Source organism: Stegostoma tigrinum, chromosome 3, assembly GCF_030684315.1.
Source record: "Stegostoma tigrinum isolate sSteTig4 chromosome 3, sSteTig4.hap1, whole genome shotgun sequence".
Classification (NCBI taxonomy): Eukaryota; Metazoa; Chordata; class Chondrichthyes; order Orectolobiformes; family Stegostomatidae; genus Stegostoma; species Stegostoma tigrinum.
Genome location: NC_081356.1, coordinates 4972545 through 4991432, shown reverse-complemented (window position 1 = coordinate 4991432; position 18888 = coordinate 4972545). Strand labels below are relative to the sequence as shown.

Here is an 18888-nt window from a genome sequence, read left to right as displayed (position 1 = left end):
CAATCTGCAATTTTCCCTCCAAACCACACAGCATCATCAGCTGGAGGTATATTATTCTCCTTCACTGTCTCGTTGGTATGCTGAAATTCCTTAATAGCACTGTGGCTGTAGCTATATCACATGGACTGCAGTGGTTTACGAAGCTGGCTCACCAATAGCTTAACAAGAGCACAATAGCATAGGCGACAAATGTTTCCTTGCCAGTGAGACCCATGTTCTACAAAATGTTTAAAAAGAGGTCTCCTGATGAGCAGGCTGTACTGCAGCTCCAAACCCCTCAAACTAGAAATTACACTTCAATTTCCTTCTTGATATTCAGGTGGGAATTGCAGCCAGGGTGTGGGCATGTGTAGCCATGCTATGCAAGTAAATTTGATCAAGAAAATCACTGGCTGTCTTTTTTTAATGATAGCCAGAGCATACTGGCTGAACACGATTGACGGTTATGAGGGAAAAATCTGCAGTTTTGAATCTGAATTGAAATCTCTAAAGCACCGTCATACCCACTCACTGTTAGGAAGGAGTCTGTACTCTTTATTAAGGGGACTTCGATGTGACGACATAGATACAAAATTCACACAGATCATGTATTTATGTGCAAATTTTTCTGAGTATTAAGGTGCAGAATGTCCATGTTGAAAAAGTGGAAGAATTTTCCACTTCTGTTCCTCAGAATGTGCTTCAAGTATTCCCACAGCAATTATATCATCATAGTATAATTTGGGCTTTTTCCACTCTAATATAAGCCTATGGTTCTCTAATACAAAATTTAGAAATCATTGCATGTGTGAACAGAAAAACGTGCCATATGAGTATCCTTCTTACTGAGGTAAGTTGCATGAAAAATTGTAAGGTTTTTCCATTATGTATCCCTTGATGAGATGATAATTAAGTGACCCAGGTCTCCATTATCTGTGAAAGATTACATATTAGCCTTGAGTGGGGCAGAAAAGTGCCATGCTGTCAAAACCTTCTTTCAGGATGAGGTCACACAGAAGCAAAAGAATACTTCAAGATACCACCAGTATAAGTGCTTGTGAAACGACAAACTGAACCAGTTTGAAGAGTTTAAAAATATCCTCTTCAGACTGTAATTTCAACAAATGCCATACAGGAGATCCTACTTTTTTTTTTAAAGTGGCTGTAATAATATGCTTACCCTTTTATATGTAACTTAGGTTTTGGAAAGAACTGAAATTACAGGAGACAAGTACCAGGTCGCTAATCGATAGCGCTGTGTTAACAAGATAAAGATGCTTCGCAAAAGCATCTTTGGAGAAGGGAAAAATCAGCTGCATACCACACAGAAGTATTAGGTGAAATAGTCAAAACTTTGGGCAAAGAAGTAAAAGTTTTGAAAAAGAGAACTTTGAAGTGGAACTAAGTGGTGGTGTAAGAGTGTTGGACACTGATATTTTCCAAGATTACAACTACATTCTCATGAATGGCTACTTCACGAAGTTCCCTTTTCTGAGACTAATCAAAGGTCCCACTTGTGCAGCAATTATTGGCATAATAACTGTCATTCACTATGTTTGTTCCTCAACAAATTGTGTCCAATAATGGCCTGGAGAAACAGAATCCTAATGGTTTGGAAAGAGGCCATTCGGCTCATCAAGTTCGCACTAACTCTCTGCGGAACCTAACCCATAAATCCCACTAGTATATGAGTGCACCCTTCCAAAACATGCAGGAAATGTGGTTTACAGGGCTAAGTTCATCAGAGGGGTCAATACAGACTTGATGGGCTGAAAGGCCTCTTTCCAAACCGTCTTTTTCTGACTATCATCAATTTAATTGTCCCTCAGAACATGCTGTCAATGTGATAAAGTTCATCATCATTAATACACAGCTGCTTGCCAAGAATTTTGGATAGCCGTAAATTTACCTGCAGCTACTCAAGGTAATATTTTATCCTCACCAGCAGTTCCTGTTATGAATGACAGATCCCCACAATTATTCCTCCACACCGTCACTTCAGCATTGTTGAAAACATGAGAGAAAATCTTACAAAAGCATGATCAATAAGTAAAGAGACTGATGTCCCAACTTGAACCTGGATAGATCAGCAGTGTTTGAGATCTTGATAAACTTGCATTCACGGAATGATATTACAGTGTTATTGTTCAACTCGAGCGATGTTGTCACAAACAATGGTCAAATTCTATGATAAAACAGATAACACATCCAAGTTGTACATGACCCAATTGTCCATCATACAAGATGACAAGATGCACCTCTGATACTGCAGATATCATATCAAACATCAATGTTGCTTGCACGCACACCCATCCACAATGACAGAGAGCACACTACAGTGTGCTTCTGTCAACAAGTCATGATAATTGTATAAAGATTTATCTGGCCATATTGCAAAAACATTATCTTAACATATAAAAATAATGTACCAATGTGCATCCTTGTATGTATTAATCAGAATAGTTTTCCTATTCTTCAAAGAGAAAAAGGGTTATTGTATTAATGCACAAATCTCAGGCTGTACCTATGAAACAGTTAGATAACATCACCACATGTACAAGAGGTCTCCATTCTACTCTCTGTACAGAAATTCAGCAGAAATAGCCAGACAATTGAACTACTGGTTAGCCAGCCACCCGTCCAACGATCCCAGACCTCAGTATTGAGCTCCTCCCTTTCCCCAGGACTGCACAGACTTCTCCATAATACGCACCCAACCATTAATGTCCATCTCTCTGGACTGCCTTAAGTGGGTTGCTATGACCTCTCGTTCTTTTCTTCTGTGTGGATCTTTGCAGTCTGAGCGTGGTAGGGACTTTCAGAACTAGAAGTCAGTGCTCCAATTCGTAGAGCACCAAACATAGAGGTGGCTGCGTGCATGCACAACTATGCAACTAAGGGTGACATTGGCTGTGACTGAGGACAGCCCAGGCCCCAGATGGATGTCTCCACAGCACCCCAACTGACATACCTATGATCTGTGGCTTGGTTGCACTTCAGCTGTAGGACAGACCTTGGCCCAATCTTCAGAGCTCAAAAACACTAAAGTTTTTTCCATTCAACTGTTGCACAGATTATGTCTAGTTATTTGCTAGTATGATACTAATGATAAAATAAACTTGATTTTTTTATGTTTTGGCAGGAGCAGGCTTCCTGGGTATGTCAGTGTGATGACAGCACGGTACAAAGACTGGAACATGACTTCAAGATGACCCTTCAGCAGCAAAGTACCCTGGAGCAGTGGGCCGCTTGGCTTGATAATGTGGTAACACAGGTGTTGAAGCCATATGAAGGAAGTCCTAATTTTCCCAAAGCTGCCCGTCAGTTCCTGCTTAAGTGGTCCTTTTACAGGTAGGTTTGGAGAATAGTAAGAAACAAACAGTTATAGTGTCATAAATAATCTAAAATAAAATAAACCAGAAAGGTGATCTATACCATCTGAGTAAAGTAGAGGTCAAGCACTTTCGCAGGCTATCTGAGCTCTGAGTAGGGCTAAGGACTCCCCAGATATTAACAGTGAAAGAATACCTTTCATTTATACATTACCTCAAAAAACTATTAATGCACCACACTGCACTTAAATTGTTTTGAAATGCAATGATTGTTCTTTTGTATCTGTTGGAGAATAGTAGGTTTGAGGCAGATCTTAGAATCTTTAATGAAGGTTGAGTTTATCCGTTCCTTAATTATTTAATATAATGTAAGAATTTGTAGCAGATCATGAATAAACCTGCACAATAGGCCAATAATTAGTAGACAAAGTTCAAAACCGATGAATGTGAGGTAATATATTCTTACAGGAAGATTAGGGTGTTTACTTGTTGGATACAAATTCCACGTCCAGCTGAAATAGAGGGACAAAAGAATCTCCAAAGTACAAATATGTCAATCACAAGGAGTTTCACCACAAGTTAACAAAGCTAATAAAAAACAAGCTCAATGTTAGGCGTATTTTCTAGCTGGATTAAATTGAAAAGTGGGCAAATTATGGTAAGTCTGAATCAAATCTTGGTAGACTTCAATTAGTGAACTCTGTAGCTCTGTCATCATATTATTGAAAAGATATGCACACTAGAAACTGCTGTAGGAGACATTTACAAAGGTGACGACAGAATGTATGGCTAGGTATCTATCGTTATCGCTAGACTATTAATCCTGAAACGCAACTCATATTCTGGGGACCAGGGTTTGAATCCGGCCATGGCAGATGGTGTAATTTGAATTCAACAAAAAAACAAAGAATCTAGAATTAAGAACTATTGGCGATTGTCGGGATAAACCATCTGGCTCACTAATATCCTTCAAGGAAGGAAACCTGCCATCCTCACCTGGATGTGACTTCAGACCTACAGCCATGTGGTTGACTTTCAGTTGCCCATCTAAATTGGTCTAGCAAGCCACTGAGTTCACTGACAGCTAGGGTTGAGCAATACCAGCCACTGATGCCCATGTCCCACAAGTGAATTTAAAAAAAAAATAAAATATTCGGTATGCCACGCCTTACATTACACTGTTAGTTCCAACCTCAAGCTTTGATCTACTTGACAGACCTCTTAGATTCAAATTTGGCTATTGTTCTCTTTTTATACCTTTTATGCTTCCCTCTCTGAAAGGGCACAATATGCTTATGTGTGATTATATGCCAGTAACTACCTGATCCTTCATCCACAGGTGCGTCCTTTCACTATTAATCTAAATAGCGAGTATCACCAGTTTGCCACTGTGAGGGATTATCGCAACCGAATCTCATTCTACCAATATGTTGTATAGATTGTTTAGCTTTGATTGTCAATAGAAAACATAGGTAATATTATTCCTCCTTAGACCATGAACAGTGAATCCAATCATAGCAACTCATTACCGTCCAAGATGAGATGAACTATTCTGCCATAGAGGAAGGTTGTTGAATTTGAAAACTCATGATCTGTGTGACTGAGTTTTGCACATGTGGTGTATGAACTACTGGCCTAAAAGTTCAAGAGACTATTGGCTCGTATGTCACTTGATGAAAGTGAAGGTCACTTAACCTCATAACTTATTTGTTGCAATAGTTCCATGGTTATCCGAGACCTGACCCTACGGAGTGCAGCAAGTTTTGGTTCCTTTCATCTGATTCGTCTGCTGTATGATGAGTATATGTTTTATCTGGTGGAACACAGGGTGGCTCAAGCTACCGGGGAAACACCCATAGCAGTAATGGGAGAGGTAAGAACTTTAGACTTGAAACTTTGTGCACAGTATATTTTTGCTATTAATTTTCTGCAATGTCAAAGCATATTCAAATTGTCTTAAAGAAGGCGCAATACCCTTTAGTATCCATTTAAGCATTTCAAAGTTGTACAGTGATGGCAATACATAGTTTATCTCAAGTATATAAAAAGATCTATGGTGCTTACACAAATCTCCATCATCTGCCTACAATTCTTTCACTGTCTTCTGCCCTCCTTTTTATGTTGGCTTTCTTTCTTCTACTTCCTACAGTTGGAGTATTTCCATGTTCTGAAATACATGTTTAAATCAAAGGAAACTGTTTTGTGGCAATCAACTCTTGACCCTCTTGGGGAAAAAAAGGTTTTCCCTAATAGCTGCTACAAGTGGACAAAACGTGATCTGTATTGCTAGATAGTCCCCAAAACAGGAAACATTCTCTCCACATCAATCCTCTTCAGGATTTTGTGTGTTCCAGTCGAGACAATTCTTAGTCCCTGGAGGGTTTTGGAGAATGTACACCTAGACATAAGACGCACACGCGCGCACACGCGCACACACACTCACACGCCATCCTGAACGGTGCACTTCCGCTGTCAAATACGGTGACCGGTACTGTGCACTATACTCCGGATGTGGTCTTACCAGTGCCCTGCATCATTTAATCCCCCTTATGTCTGTAGTCATTCCCAACGTGATAAATGATAACATTCATTAACTTTCCTGTTTATTTGCTGTACCTGCTAGCTGGACATGACAAGGTGAGTAACTCAGTTCCTGACACTCAAACCCTGTCCAGCATCTACAGTGCATGGTCACAGGTATGATGGAATGTTCTCCACTTGCCTGTATGAGTCCAGCTTCAATGATACTCAAGAAACTCAACACCATCCAAGACAAAATAGCTCATATGATTTGTGGCCCATCTAACACCCTAAAAGTCATTTGTAGACTGTAGAAACAATGAGTTTTAGGTTACAAGGCACCATGATCCCTGTCCGACACCCAACTCTCCAAAATGAATGGACAGCCTGGAGAAAACACGCCACCTGCCACACATCCATTTTACATTTGTTACAGCATTAATTGTGTCAGGGCAAGACATTCACCCCTGCCTGGGATATTTTAGAGAGTTGGGCAGTCAGAGTGCTCCACAGCTCCTAAGTCCCGTCAGCACCAGATTTGAGTGGTTGTCCCTACTGGGGAAGGTTTGGGATTATGAAAGTCAGACTTGTGTAAGTCCATATTTGGGTGGGTGGGAGCATCCTAGCTGGCCAGGTCCATGTGAAGAATCACAGTTGCCAATAGGGACTTCACCAAAGAGGTTCCCCGATATCCCCCTCCAATTTTCTCACTAAAATCTATCCACCTAGTCTGGGATTCCCTCTGCTGTGATCTAAAATGGGGGCGGAAGCTGATGGAAGCAGTCAAGTAAACATTAATTGGCCGCCTGTGGGCTTTCCTCAAATCACAGAATGCGTGCCGCCTAACTCATCTACAGTCTGTGTAAAACAGGAGACAGGCTCGGCAGGCAGGTCACACACAACATTTTACTCATGCAACAAGCTCCTCCCCTCTACCCACCTTCAGAAAGACCCAGCCTAGTGTGTGCTTTCTTCAAAATGCAGTGTACCAATCTGCCGAGATTATTTCAACACCATCTACCAAATATTGACCCCTACCATCTAGAAGAAAAAGGGCAGCAGTCACAATGAAACACTACCTGAAAATTCTCCTCCAAGGCATGCTGAATCCTGACTTGAAACCAAATCACAGTTCCTTCATTGCCAATGGATCAAAATTCAGGAACTCCAGCTCTAACGACACTGGGTGCACCTACATCATTTGTGCAGCATCAGTTCAAGGAGACATCTGACCACCAACCTCAAGAGTTGAAGTTTTGGTCTTGCAAGCAACTTCTGTATACCATGAATGATAAACCCTGTTTTTATTTTGTCTAATATCTGTACTGAGATTTAAGATTAATAAATCTAACTTATTTGTGTTTCAGTTTACTGATCTCAGTGGTATGTCCCCAGTAAACATGGATAAAGGTAAGATTATGTACACTATTATTAATGTTAGTAATGTATTGTATCAGCAAAGTAATCAGTCTGTCTTTTTTTTTTGGAACTACCACTACTTCGCACTTGGTAGAACTACATGCAGTTGGAATATTTTGCAAGCATTAAAGTTACTGCATCATGTCTGTAATTAATATATCTCAAAAACTGATGAATTAGAAATAGGATTATGCACTAACAGTTGTGTCCTACAGTTTTTTAACAAGCATAAAATACTCATTATTAACAAGCACCATTAACACAAATAATTGTTGCATGTAAAAGAACCAAAGTGGTGTGGTGTTTGTGGCCTGTTTATTTTGTCTTAAAGGTATCAGAATTTCATTGATAATATTTGTAAGGAGTGATTTAGGTTTCCTGTTATATACATGAGCTCAGAATGATGTGTCTATCTTAACTGTTTCTCAGCTATTAGTTGTTCATTTAATCACATTATCAAGCATTTTCAAAGATGTTTAGGAATATAGTAAATGGAAGTTTTTGTCAATGAACAATTGTCATGATGTAAATACACTGGATACTGTCTTAAAATCATTGAATGATGTGGCATAAAAAGAGACCAGTTAGTCCATTGAGCTTTTGCTAGTTCCTTGAAAGGGTTCCAATTGGCTTCACTTGCCAGCTCATTTCAAAAATAGGTTTGTGTATATTATCCAAGTTTGTTGCATTCTAGAGTTCAAATTGCAATGATATCAGTAAAACATGAGGATTTAACTTGTAACAACTTCTTAACTCGATTTTGTGCTATTCTTAATATATTTCTGTTTGCAGATCATGTTTCACATATCCACAATGCTCTCTCAAATTCAAAATATCTTTTAACCCTTGAGACCATTTATAATTGCAGATCCTGTCTTCTATGGACCATACTGAAATGTCTGAATCTATTGTCCAATATAACATGTTTCAGCTATGTTATAATCAGATACTAATTGCCTTGTTTTTTTCCCTTTCCTTTTGAAGATGAAGGAAGTGAAGTTGACAGTGAAATGGATGATGAATTGGAAGATTCTGGAGAACCACCGTTCAAGAGAGAAAAAATAGACCTGAACCAGACACTACAGGGTGTCTGTGTCGCACCATCTCTCAACAGCAGCATGCAACAAGACCCTCTGATCCCTCTACACGCTGAACAAATCATTACAAGTGTGGCTAGTGCCAGGCATTGCAGCACCGCTGGAAGCACATACACGGCAGTCTAAACAATAATTTGACCATTCATTGATTATCCTTCTCTTCTGTACTTCAAGCTTGAAGTCTGACTGTGTTGTGGCTTCAGCCATTGAGATGACAGATACTGCTATGCTGAATGTTACTCTCATACACTAACTAGGTGTATATAGGTTTTGTTTTTGGATTATGTTTGGTCCCATATTGATCATATCGACTCAAGGGACTCAGTAGACATTACAATTGTAATTGATGAATTTCTATCAGTATAAGTTGTTTTGTTTAGTTCAGTTTTTGATTGAAAATATATTCTTATACATACTACAGGATATGCTCACTTGACAGCAGAAGTACCTAAAGGTCAGGGCTAGAATCCAACAATATCCTGTTATCTCACTGCTAATTTTATCTTTCTTTTGGTTTGAATCTGTTTCAAAAGGATCCAGGAGTGATAGTTCTGCTGTGTTGTTTGAATGCACTTGAATAAGTTGCAATATGATAAAGCTGTACTAATCACTACTTATACATTAGGTGGTTGCATCATTCATGCGTTATGTGTATTTTTAAAACAACTTAAGCCAAACATTGTAATGAATGAGTAATGGTTACTTTTTGGATTGGAGACATAACATGGTAATCATCAACAGCATTCTTGACCAAAGTGTTTGCTTAAGTAACAATTCTGTGCCTCGCCACCATTAATGCCTCAGATTTCTAGTAATTTTGGTGTTACCTCAAAGGTTAGTGTAACTACATTCTATTAATTTATGACCAGAGTACCTAAAATCCTCAATGTTTCTGCCCATGTTATTCCAGGAAATATTTCTTTGTTGCAAGCAATTTTCCACAAAATTGTAAGTTCCCTTTCAGAAGTTACATGTAGAAAATCACCTTTCTGCCTTTCATCACAATTGTTGATCTGAGCAAGTAACTGGGTTGTTGGACTGGATTCTAACCATGAAGCAGTTTATTTCAGCATATTGATGTGCTCTAAGCTTTGACCACAAATATTTGACTGTTATATGTAGAGGAATCTAATTTTCTTTTTCTTTCAAATTAATGGACGAGACTTCTGCTGTTGAAGATTTTGGAATGTAGATTTATGGTTGAAGTTGAAAGCTTGAGAGAGGAGGCAGTGTTCATTGTTACTAGCCTCCTAAAACTGTACTGTATTTAAAATTTGTCAAAAATCAAAATCTATTCAATTCTTTAAACAACTTCCTACCTTCGCAGAAAGTTCAATGGAGTTCCCTTTGAATCATCGAAGTTTTGAATGCTACTGATTTGCAAAGTAGTGCAGCCATATTTAAAAACTAGATTAGTTTAATAAACATTTTTGGGACAAAGTGTTAATGATAAAGGCTGCAGTATGTCATAAAATATGTTGCATTTGTTCCAGTTAAGACTATACTTTCTAGGTGAGGTCTTACTAGACCAACGAAAAGTATACTGTTTCATTTGAAGTCCACTGTACCTGTGAATAATGTTAGGACAGACAGAAATCAATCATTGTGAATTGATTTTTCTGTTCCATCTGTTTTGCTGTAGTGTCTTTAGCTGCTATGATAAGACTTTACAAGGGGTTGACCAATACTACCTGTTGCCAGTACTTCAATACTTTTTCATTGGTTAAGTGAAGTAACTATGGCTGTTTGTTTTCCATTCAGTAAGACAACAACATTAAAAAATTGGATTGAAATTTTAAACATAGGAAATTTTAAGATGGATAAGCATAGAAATTTTATTTCGTGAAAATTCTGAATATGTTTTAAATATATATATATTCAAATTTGTTTAAATCCAGCATGATCGCTATTTAAGTAATGTGACATCCTAGCTGTTTTCAGCAGCTGTATTAGCCAACTCCTCAGTGTAACTACAGAACACAAGAATGTAGCACTCAGCATAGTCTTGGCAGCTTTACATTGAGTTTTCTATGTGGTCTATGTGGTTGTCAAAGATGACGAGACCAAAAGTACTGTAGCTGGCACACCTCACACATACTCATCAATTCTGTAGGAACAGACTTGGTAGGCAATTAAATGCCACTTCAGGAATGTACGTCAGGGATTACTGTACCTCGGCTATTACACAGTGCCTTAAACAGTTATGGAAAGAGTTAATTTTTGTAGTTCAGCAAGGTGTGCCTGCTGTTTTTCTACTACCCACAGGGGAAACTATGGAATGGAAGCTCGAGTGGTGATTCTTAGTTAGAAACTTATGTCTTTTTCTTATACTAAGAATGAGTATATTTGTCTTATGAAGCCATCAGGAATGAGTAAGTATATGCATTAATCAAGATGTGAGACACATTTCAGTTGCATTATCCAGGAAGCATAGTGTCTAAGGATTGTAGAAACCTGGAAATTACTAATTAATGCAAAATACTTGACTCATTTTTAGCATATTCTATAGAAAAACAAATTCTAAACATCTATTGACAAAGGCATTGCGCACATTTTTTCTCGTAATTGCTTAGAATTTAACAACACTCAGTATATTCTCTACATATTGTGACTATAGATCCTGAAGAAATGAAAGTGCAGTTTGCTAATGGTCATTTCTTTAGTTAAACACATTATAAACCATCCTATATGATACTTACAAATGTTTTCACAAATTTGTCTCAATTTCTAAAAATATAGAATTTCCTTTTGGGGGAGGATGGAGATCATTGGTGATTATACTTTACTGTGCATTTGGAGAAACCTGCTGTATGATCAGTTATTTTTTAAAAGTTTAAAACAAAAGGAAATCCTGCTTCCTGGAATGCACAATGATTTCTGTTCATTTTCAGATGAGGTACTTCCCAGTGCTGTGAGAAAGTAAGACATATATATGCCATTAAGTAAAATGGCAAATAATTGAGTGTACATTTTGAAAAGGGTTTCTTTGAAACCAGTAATGTTTACAAACTTTGTTGAGGTACAATTAAAAATTCTGAACACTCCAACCACCTCCCAGCTCCCTCTTTGCCTTCCTAAACTACAAAAAGTACAAAAACATTGGTCATTTTGAAATAGTCTTCTCAAACAAATTAAATTAGGTTTATACAAACATACTCATTCTTCTCTATATCATTGATTTTGGTGCTGATCAGCATCAAAGGTCATGAGGCAGCTTCACCTGTCCCTTGGGGAGGATTGTCCTTGATCCTGTTTTCTGTGCTTTAACACCAAACATCAAAGGTTTGTTTTTCAATATATTTAAAGTCTTAATGATATTCAACACAATTTGGGGTGTTTGTTTCACAAAGATTCTGCCCCTTCAATCTTCAAAACTGAAACAAACCTTATTTTACTTATTTCTGTCTTATGTTAACATTTACATACTGTTCTGGACCAAAATGTGTTTGTGTGATGTATCTGGTGTGTTTGTAATGGTTGAGAAAAGCCTTCTACGTGTTTCTTTTCTTTGTACTTTTTTTTAAGTGTTTAGTTTATTGTGCTGCAGATATGTTTGGATCGTAATGTGCAATTTAGAGTTGTTAAGGGGCTGGTGGGGGAATAGGGTTGTTCTTTACACCCCGTGTTAACAACGAACTGTAGTTCTGTGGAACAGAACACACATTGCTCTGTTTAATCAATAGACTCCTTGAACATTGGTAGAAATGGGCATTTTACCTGGTATAAAACTGGAATTGAAACATGACCTTTATATTGAGCTTCAGTACTGATGGATAATGGTCCGGTGAATTGTTCTCATGCGTGAAGGTATGCAATGAAAGCTCTGTGTTTTGGCAGTAGAAGTGCTTCTCAGTCTGCATGCCTTTCTATATGCTGCTAGATTGTGGTTTTTGTTTTGGTGCCAGCTGGGTAACCGCATTTTAATTTTTCGCACTTTTTTCCTGCTTACACCATCACATTTCAAACAGCCACTTAGTTTGAATTATTTCAGCCTTTATTAAAAATATATACATAAACAAAGTACAAATCCATTTACGCCTTATTGTAGAGTTTACTAGTGTGCTTAAACAACTTTTTTTTTGCCAAATCATATGATGTGGAATACAGAAGCTCTGAATGGTGATAATATTTTGACTTGCTTACACAGTTATGGTATTGCTAGTTATCAATTTGTTTAAATTTCAAAATTTAAAGGAGTATCCAGTGATTATGATTCAGAATGTTATTGTTAAAGTTCAACTAATTTGGGAATAATTACAATTTATTTTTAAAAATCTGTCATTAATAACTTCATTCTTCCAGTTCTTGGATAATTTTGCTGTATGTCAGATTGGGACGTCTGGTCAGCGCGGTTGGGTTGGAATGAAAGGTCTATTCCCACGCTGTATGACTCTGACTCCTTTCTGTGTCAAATGCACATACCTGCTGACCATGAACTCACCAATGTCATGAATTCAAGCCTTTTCTGATGGTGTTGTTCTAGCCATTAAAAGGTGTGTAAAAATGGCATTCTAGCCATCAGATTCATGATAGAGAAATTTTACTGTGCAGAGAATAGGATTAATAGAAGAAGACAATATATTTCTCACTGTTCTGTGACCCAGCAGAGAGTTCAACGTTATGGAGAGCCAAGCAGAAAAGGAGAGTTCAGGTTACCATCTGAGAGGCTGCTGCAAAGGACATACTCCTATTTCAAATCATTGTGTAGCATGGCATTAGTACCTGCTCCATTCCTGTTTTTGAGATGCTTAAAATAAGTTTCAATGATCAGAAATACCCTGGGAAGTTTTAATCAAAGAATCAGAGGCCACATGTTATGTCATGAAATGTTTTTCCAGTTAGCCTTTAGATTTAAGAAAAATGTTACTTTGCTGTTTACAAAATAAAATGCCAAGTCTTCTTATCTTTCATTGAACAAATACAGTTTCTGAATTTTGCTCGAAAGCATGATTCTTGAAAACTGAATATTTAATTCATGAAATTTAATTCTTTCATAGCTTAGTTTGTCTCTTGAAATATGCTACCATGGTAATTGCATTCCTAGGAGGGTTCATGGAATCAATCAACTTATTCCTTTGAATCCACTACTAGTAATTGCACTCAGATTTGGAAGCAGTTCAAACATTTAGGGGACTTTTCATTATATTTTCCAGTCATTGAGTATCTATCGGGAGCATTAAGAACATATGCAATATATTTGTTTCAGGTTTGGATATTAAAATAGACAGTGGTTCCAGCATGGTTTTGTTTTTGTAATTTAGGTTGTTTTTAACAACCCACACAGGAAAGATTTTGACAGTATTTTTATTCATGGGCAAAGCATGAAATTGTAAGAATGAACACTTCTATAATGGCAAAAATATTTTTTCAGAACATTTTTCAGAATGCAGTTACGATAATACCTGATTGTGGTTTTTGCTTTGGTGCCAGCTAGATAGCCGATAGTTTAGTTTAAAAAATAGTTAAAACAAATAAGAAATTCTATTCAATGTATTTCAGAATTGTGCATGAGTATATTCCTTTTCCTTGTTTATGTTCCCTTCTAATGATTTCATTTCTTCTGGCAGCTCCTTGAGCCAAGAGAGAGCACACGAAATCTGTTTCAATGGCTCTCTGTCCAAGCTGTCTTATCACTGTTAGAATGTGAGAGAGACTGGCTCACGTTCGCAGCCTTTCATAAAGAAAATTACCTCTGAGTGCAGCATTCATCTGTTGTATCTCGTCTTTCCATGTCGCCACCATAATACCTGGTTGCCCCTCAAATAAGTCCAGACCATTTGCCTCCACTACCCTGCCTGAATAGACAATTCCAAATATTAAATTACTTTTTGCCTAAAGAAGCACACATTAACTTCAGTGCTGAACTTTTCTATTACCAGATTGTGTATGCCTCTTTGACCCACAATTGAATTGGAACTTAATAATACGTTGAATCTTATTTTTTTTTCTCAGTTATCATCTTTATGGTAATAAGGTGCCCACTCATACACACTGTTTGACTTCAAAGAGCCAAAAATATCATTGTAACATTTAACTCTGTCAAGTGGCATAACAGACAATGTGAAATTGGCTTGTCCATTTTCAACTTGATTTTCCCTGACAATAACTCTAATTTGGAAAGAGAAATGGTCTTTCAGCATCTTTAGCTAGCTATACTCTAACTCAGGGCCCAGTCTGACATACTTCTCCTAATTTAGTTCTTTGTTTTTTTATTCAGTAGTTGTTTGGGTTGGACGGTGGAGGGCAGTGTAATGGTATCAGAATATAAGAGTTCAGTAGTAGGTGGGGGCATTCTGGGAGCTTAGGGATTCAAAGACCTTGTTGATGTTGATGAAGGCAGAAACCCAGCCAGATTCACTGCCTATCCATTTGACAGCAGTAATGGAGAGGCAGTAGCCTAGAATCGATGGGAGCAATCTTTGGGACTCCGATCTGAAAGCAAAGAGTAGTAATTCCATCTTGATCAGGAGGAAGCTGGGACTTGGGAGGGCCAAGGAATTCTTGTCAGCCTGAATGGAGCACTACTGTTCTAGCCTGCAAGGAATTTAGAATCATAGAATCCCTCCAGTGCAGAAAGAGGCCATTCGGCCTATTGGGTCCACACCAACCCTCCAAAGAACATCCTATCCAGACTGTCTCACCCCCACCCTATCACTGTAACCTTGCATTTCCCATGGCTGATACACGTATCTTGCACATCCCTAGACACTATAGGGCAATGTAGTATGATACCCTGGACGTCTTTGGACTGTGGGGGAAAACAGAGCACCCAGAGGAAACCCACATAGACACGGGGAGAACATGCAAATTCCACACAGTCACCCGAGGGTGGAATGAAACCCGGATTCCTGCCGCTTTGAAGCAGCAATGCTAACCATCATTTAAACAGAAGGTGAAAATTTCTAAACTTATTTTGACCTCATGGACATGAACTCCTTCTGCTGTTGTATTGTTATTAAACTCAAAGACATAACACTTCACTGGCTTGATTAATTCTTCACAGTGCTGGTAGCATAATTGCACTGTAGTTTTGGAAAGTCTTTGAACCTCACTGATGGCGGGAACTGCTGTCATAGTAATTACAGCTCTGGTAAATGCAGTGGCTGGAGTTAGTTCAGCTCCTCCCATGCCCAATTCTTATTGTTGGAGGGAGTAATAACATCCCATATTTTATCCCAGTTACATGATTTGTCAAGATTGGATGCCTTTTTACTTCTTTATCCCAGTTGCTTCCTCCATGAAGTGTATTTAAAACTAGAATGTTATAGCAAACACATCATTCTCACCTCAGCACAAGTTAGAATTCCTCGCTTAGAAAAAACAAGACTCCAAAACAAAGAATGTAATGTAAAGCCCCAGTATACCAAATATATAAATTATTATTTAATAATTGGCCTTGAGGAGACAAGTGAGTGCCTTTTAAAAACACTGGTTAATCTTGTGCCTGAATTGTAGATATGCACCCAGGCTGCAGAACAACACTGATTCACTGCTTCCTTGAACTCCACATCATTACATTTTGTTCTTAAAATTGAGTAATTCAAAAATCATGCATTTAACTCCATTGTCCCAAGTCTCTCAAAAATAAAGATACCTGTACTGTGCCTGAATTGCCCCTTGTTACAGTGTTTTAAGTTTTATAATATTAAGGACTGAATATAGAACTTCACTTTACAAGACAACATTCTACTCCAACAACAAGAATTGAATAAATGGACTGAAGTGAACACTCTCCCCTCATGGCTGTATCACGATATCATGTTGTGACAGGAAGTATTCTGTGCAAAATGCCTGTTGGCAGATTCCTTCATGTTGACAATTCATGAACACAACTGAATGCAAATGACAGACTCCTGTAACTACAACCTTTAACACTGAGTCACTAGTCGGCAATTCAGTCAGCAACATTTGCCCCCCTTTAAATAGTTTTTCAGTGCCATTTTAGAATTCACTAAGTGGCAAATTGGAGTATTAAGATGCACAAGCACATAAAGGCCCAAAATATTGGGGATTTTTTAAATTGGTCTAATGATATCTCAATTGTGTGAATTAATAATGTAAGAGTTAAGATTTTCAGATTTTTTGTAGAGAACGTATTGTGAAATTATGAATTTTTCGTTTTTTTTTGAATGACAGCTGCATATAGTTTTAATTATTTAAAAACCTATGATGTGATTTTGAATAATGTTCAATTATGTAAATATATATTTCATGCTGTGATTTTGTGAGAAATGTTTTATGAAATCTTTCGATATATCATGACCTTTATAAACTGGTTGGAGCAAACTGATCGTGTGCGTGAAAGGTTTGTACTGTGTACTGTACAACAGGAATTTTTTGTAAACAGGAATATGAAATCTTACAGTGTGTTCTTACATGTAGACAAGCAACTAGTATATACTGAAGACACTTGTGTAGAAAGTTTTTTCTTAATATTTCAGACTTGAACTCAGGCTAGCTTTTCTTGTCGTGTTTCTATAAGCTGTGGCTTGTCTGTAAAAAAATCAATAAAAATTTGTTTTTCTTGGTTAAAGAGAGTTTTATTTTAAATCTTGCCTGTTGCATTTGTTTGTACATAGAGTATCTACATTTTTTTTTCTTTATTCATTCACGGCATGAAGGCATCTTTGGACAGGCAGTATTTATTGTCTATTCCTAATTTCCCAGAGGGCAGTTAAGAGTCATCCACATTGCTGTGGGTCTAGAGTAACATTTTGGCCAGACTGGGTAAGGATGGCACACATAACAAAGTGTGAAGCTGGATGAACACAGCAGGCCAAGCAGCATCTTAGGAGCACAAAAGCTTTGACATTTCGGGCCTAGACCCTTCATATGACCCAAAAGATGTTAGTGAACCAAATGGGTTTTTATTTTCAAACAATCAGCAATGGGTTCATGATTACCATTAGACTCCAAATTCAGATTTTTTTAATTGAATTAAAATTCTCCTGTCTGCCATGATGGGATTCTGACCCAAGTCCCCAGAACATTATCTGGGTCTCTGGACCAGTACAGAGATAATACCAATAGGCCATCACTTCCCCTTAATAACTTCAGCAGAACAAAAAAAACTGGTGAAATTAGTGTTTCCAGTCCCTATCAATATGTAGGTGAGATCACATCTGACTTTTCTCTTTGTGCTCAAGGCAATACAAAGGTACCCGTACCATGTTTGCTGCTCCCTGCTGCTACAAATCATTTTCCATACACTGCTTAGAATAAGCAAATGTGTCATTCTTATGGCAGCCATAGATCTGATTTTAATTTTATATGTAGCAATATTTTATAATTTAATCTTGACTTTATGTGGGGACTTATTTTTAGTAACCCTTTCCTTTTGATGCCTTTATCCATCCTCTACCAAAAATGCCACCCCATCGACCTTTTCCTTCCTGCCTGTCTTTTTGTATAACCCTGAATATTTAGCTCTCAGCTTTCAGTTCATTGTAAACATGTCTGTGTTATGGCTACAAAATCACACCCATTAACTTTGATTTGTGATGTTAATTTTTCATTTTGTTTGAATAGTTCATGCATTCAAGGAAACAGCCATGAATGTTTTCCTTGTTTTGAATTTACTGCTGTTTTTCTTTGTTTGTATCTTCTGTCTCACCCTATCATACTCTGGGTACTGTTAGCTAAATAGCTGCCCTGTAATGCCATTGTATTCTTTTGATTTATAAATGTATACTTCCTCTCTCCCAAACCCTCCCCCCCCCAATCAGTTTAAAGCCTGCTCTACAACTCGGGTGGTGTGATTCAAATGAAGTCCATCCGCCAGGAGCAACTTGCTTCTATCACAGTGCTAGTGCCAGTGCCCACAAACTGAAAGCCATTCCACACCAATCCATGAGCCATGCATTTAACTCCTCAACTTTATTTACCCTGTGCCAGTCTGCCTGTAGTTCTGGTAGCAATTCTGAGACTTTGAGATTCTGCTTTCTGATTCAACTCCCAACTGTTCAAATCCCTTCAGCAAGGTCTCCTTTCGAGTTCTACTCCCCTCCTTCTCCAGGTTCTCCTTCAGCCCTAAGGAGATGTCCTTAACCCTGACTCCAGGCAGGCAACACTGCCTTCAGAACTCCTGCTCATAGCTGCGGAGAACAGTACCTATCTCCCTAATTATACTAGCCCATACCACAATTACATTCCCATTTCAGGCCCCCACTTGAAAGGGACAATATCCTGCGTGAATGAGCATGGAGCTGAATTGATGGGTCATGGAAGTCATGCGGAATGAGCAGAAGGGATATTTTATGTTCAAACTTTGACCAGAGCACTGGAACCCCATAGAAGGCTTTCCCTGCAACCAATTGCAGTAACCAGCAGCTTTCAGGTCACCTGGCCAGATGCCCAAATTCACACCGCGCCCCCTCAACCCTCACCACCAGACCGAAAATCAGATGTTCAGGCAGCCAGGTGAGGGGAGAGATTGAGCAAGAGAGTCCTTCATGGAGGATCATTCCAGAGAGGTGACCGGGTCTCCATGGGGCTCTGAGAGATTATGGGCGATCAGGAATGTAAGGCGGACAGCCATGGAG

General features: G+C 38.2%; 1 protein-coding gene across 5 annotated transcripts in view; it reads left to right on the top strand.

The window, feature by feature from the left end:
• LOC125450901 (transcription factor RFX3-like) overlaps positions 1 to 16831 on the top strand; it is a 235452-nt gene extending 218621 nt beyond the window's left edge. For all 5 annotated transcript variants that reach the window (XM_048527267.2, XM_048527264.2, XM_048527265.2 and 2 more), the window contains 4 exons: positions 3122 to 3330; positions 5031 to 5184; positions 7199 to 7241; positions 8235 to 16831. In XM_048527267.2, coding sequence (XP_048383224.1) covers positions 3122 to 3330; positions 5031 to 5184; positions 7199 to 7241; positions 8235 to 8473 — 645 coding nt within the window. In that variant the 3' untranslated portion in view covers positions 8474 to 16831. The remainder of the gene's footprint in view (positions 1 to 3121; positions 3331 to 5030; positions 5185 to 7198; positions 7242 to 8234) is intronic.
• Positions 16832 to 18888: the final 2057 nt, after the last annotated feature.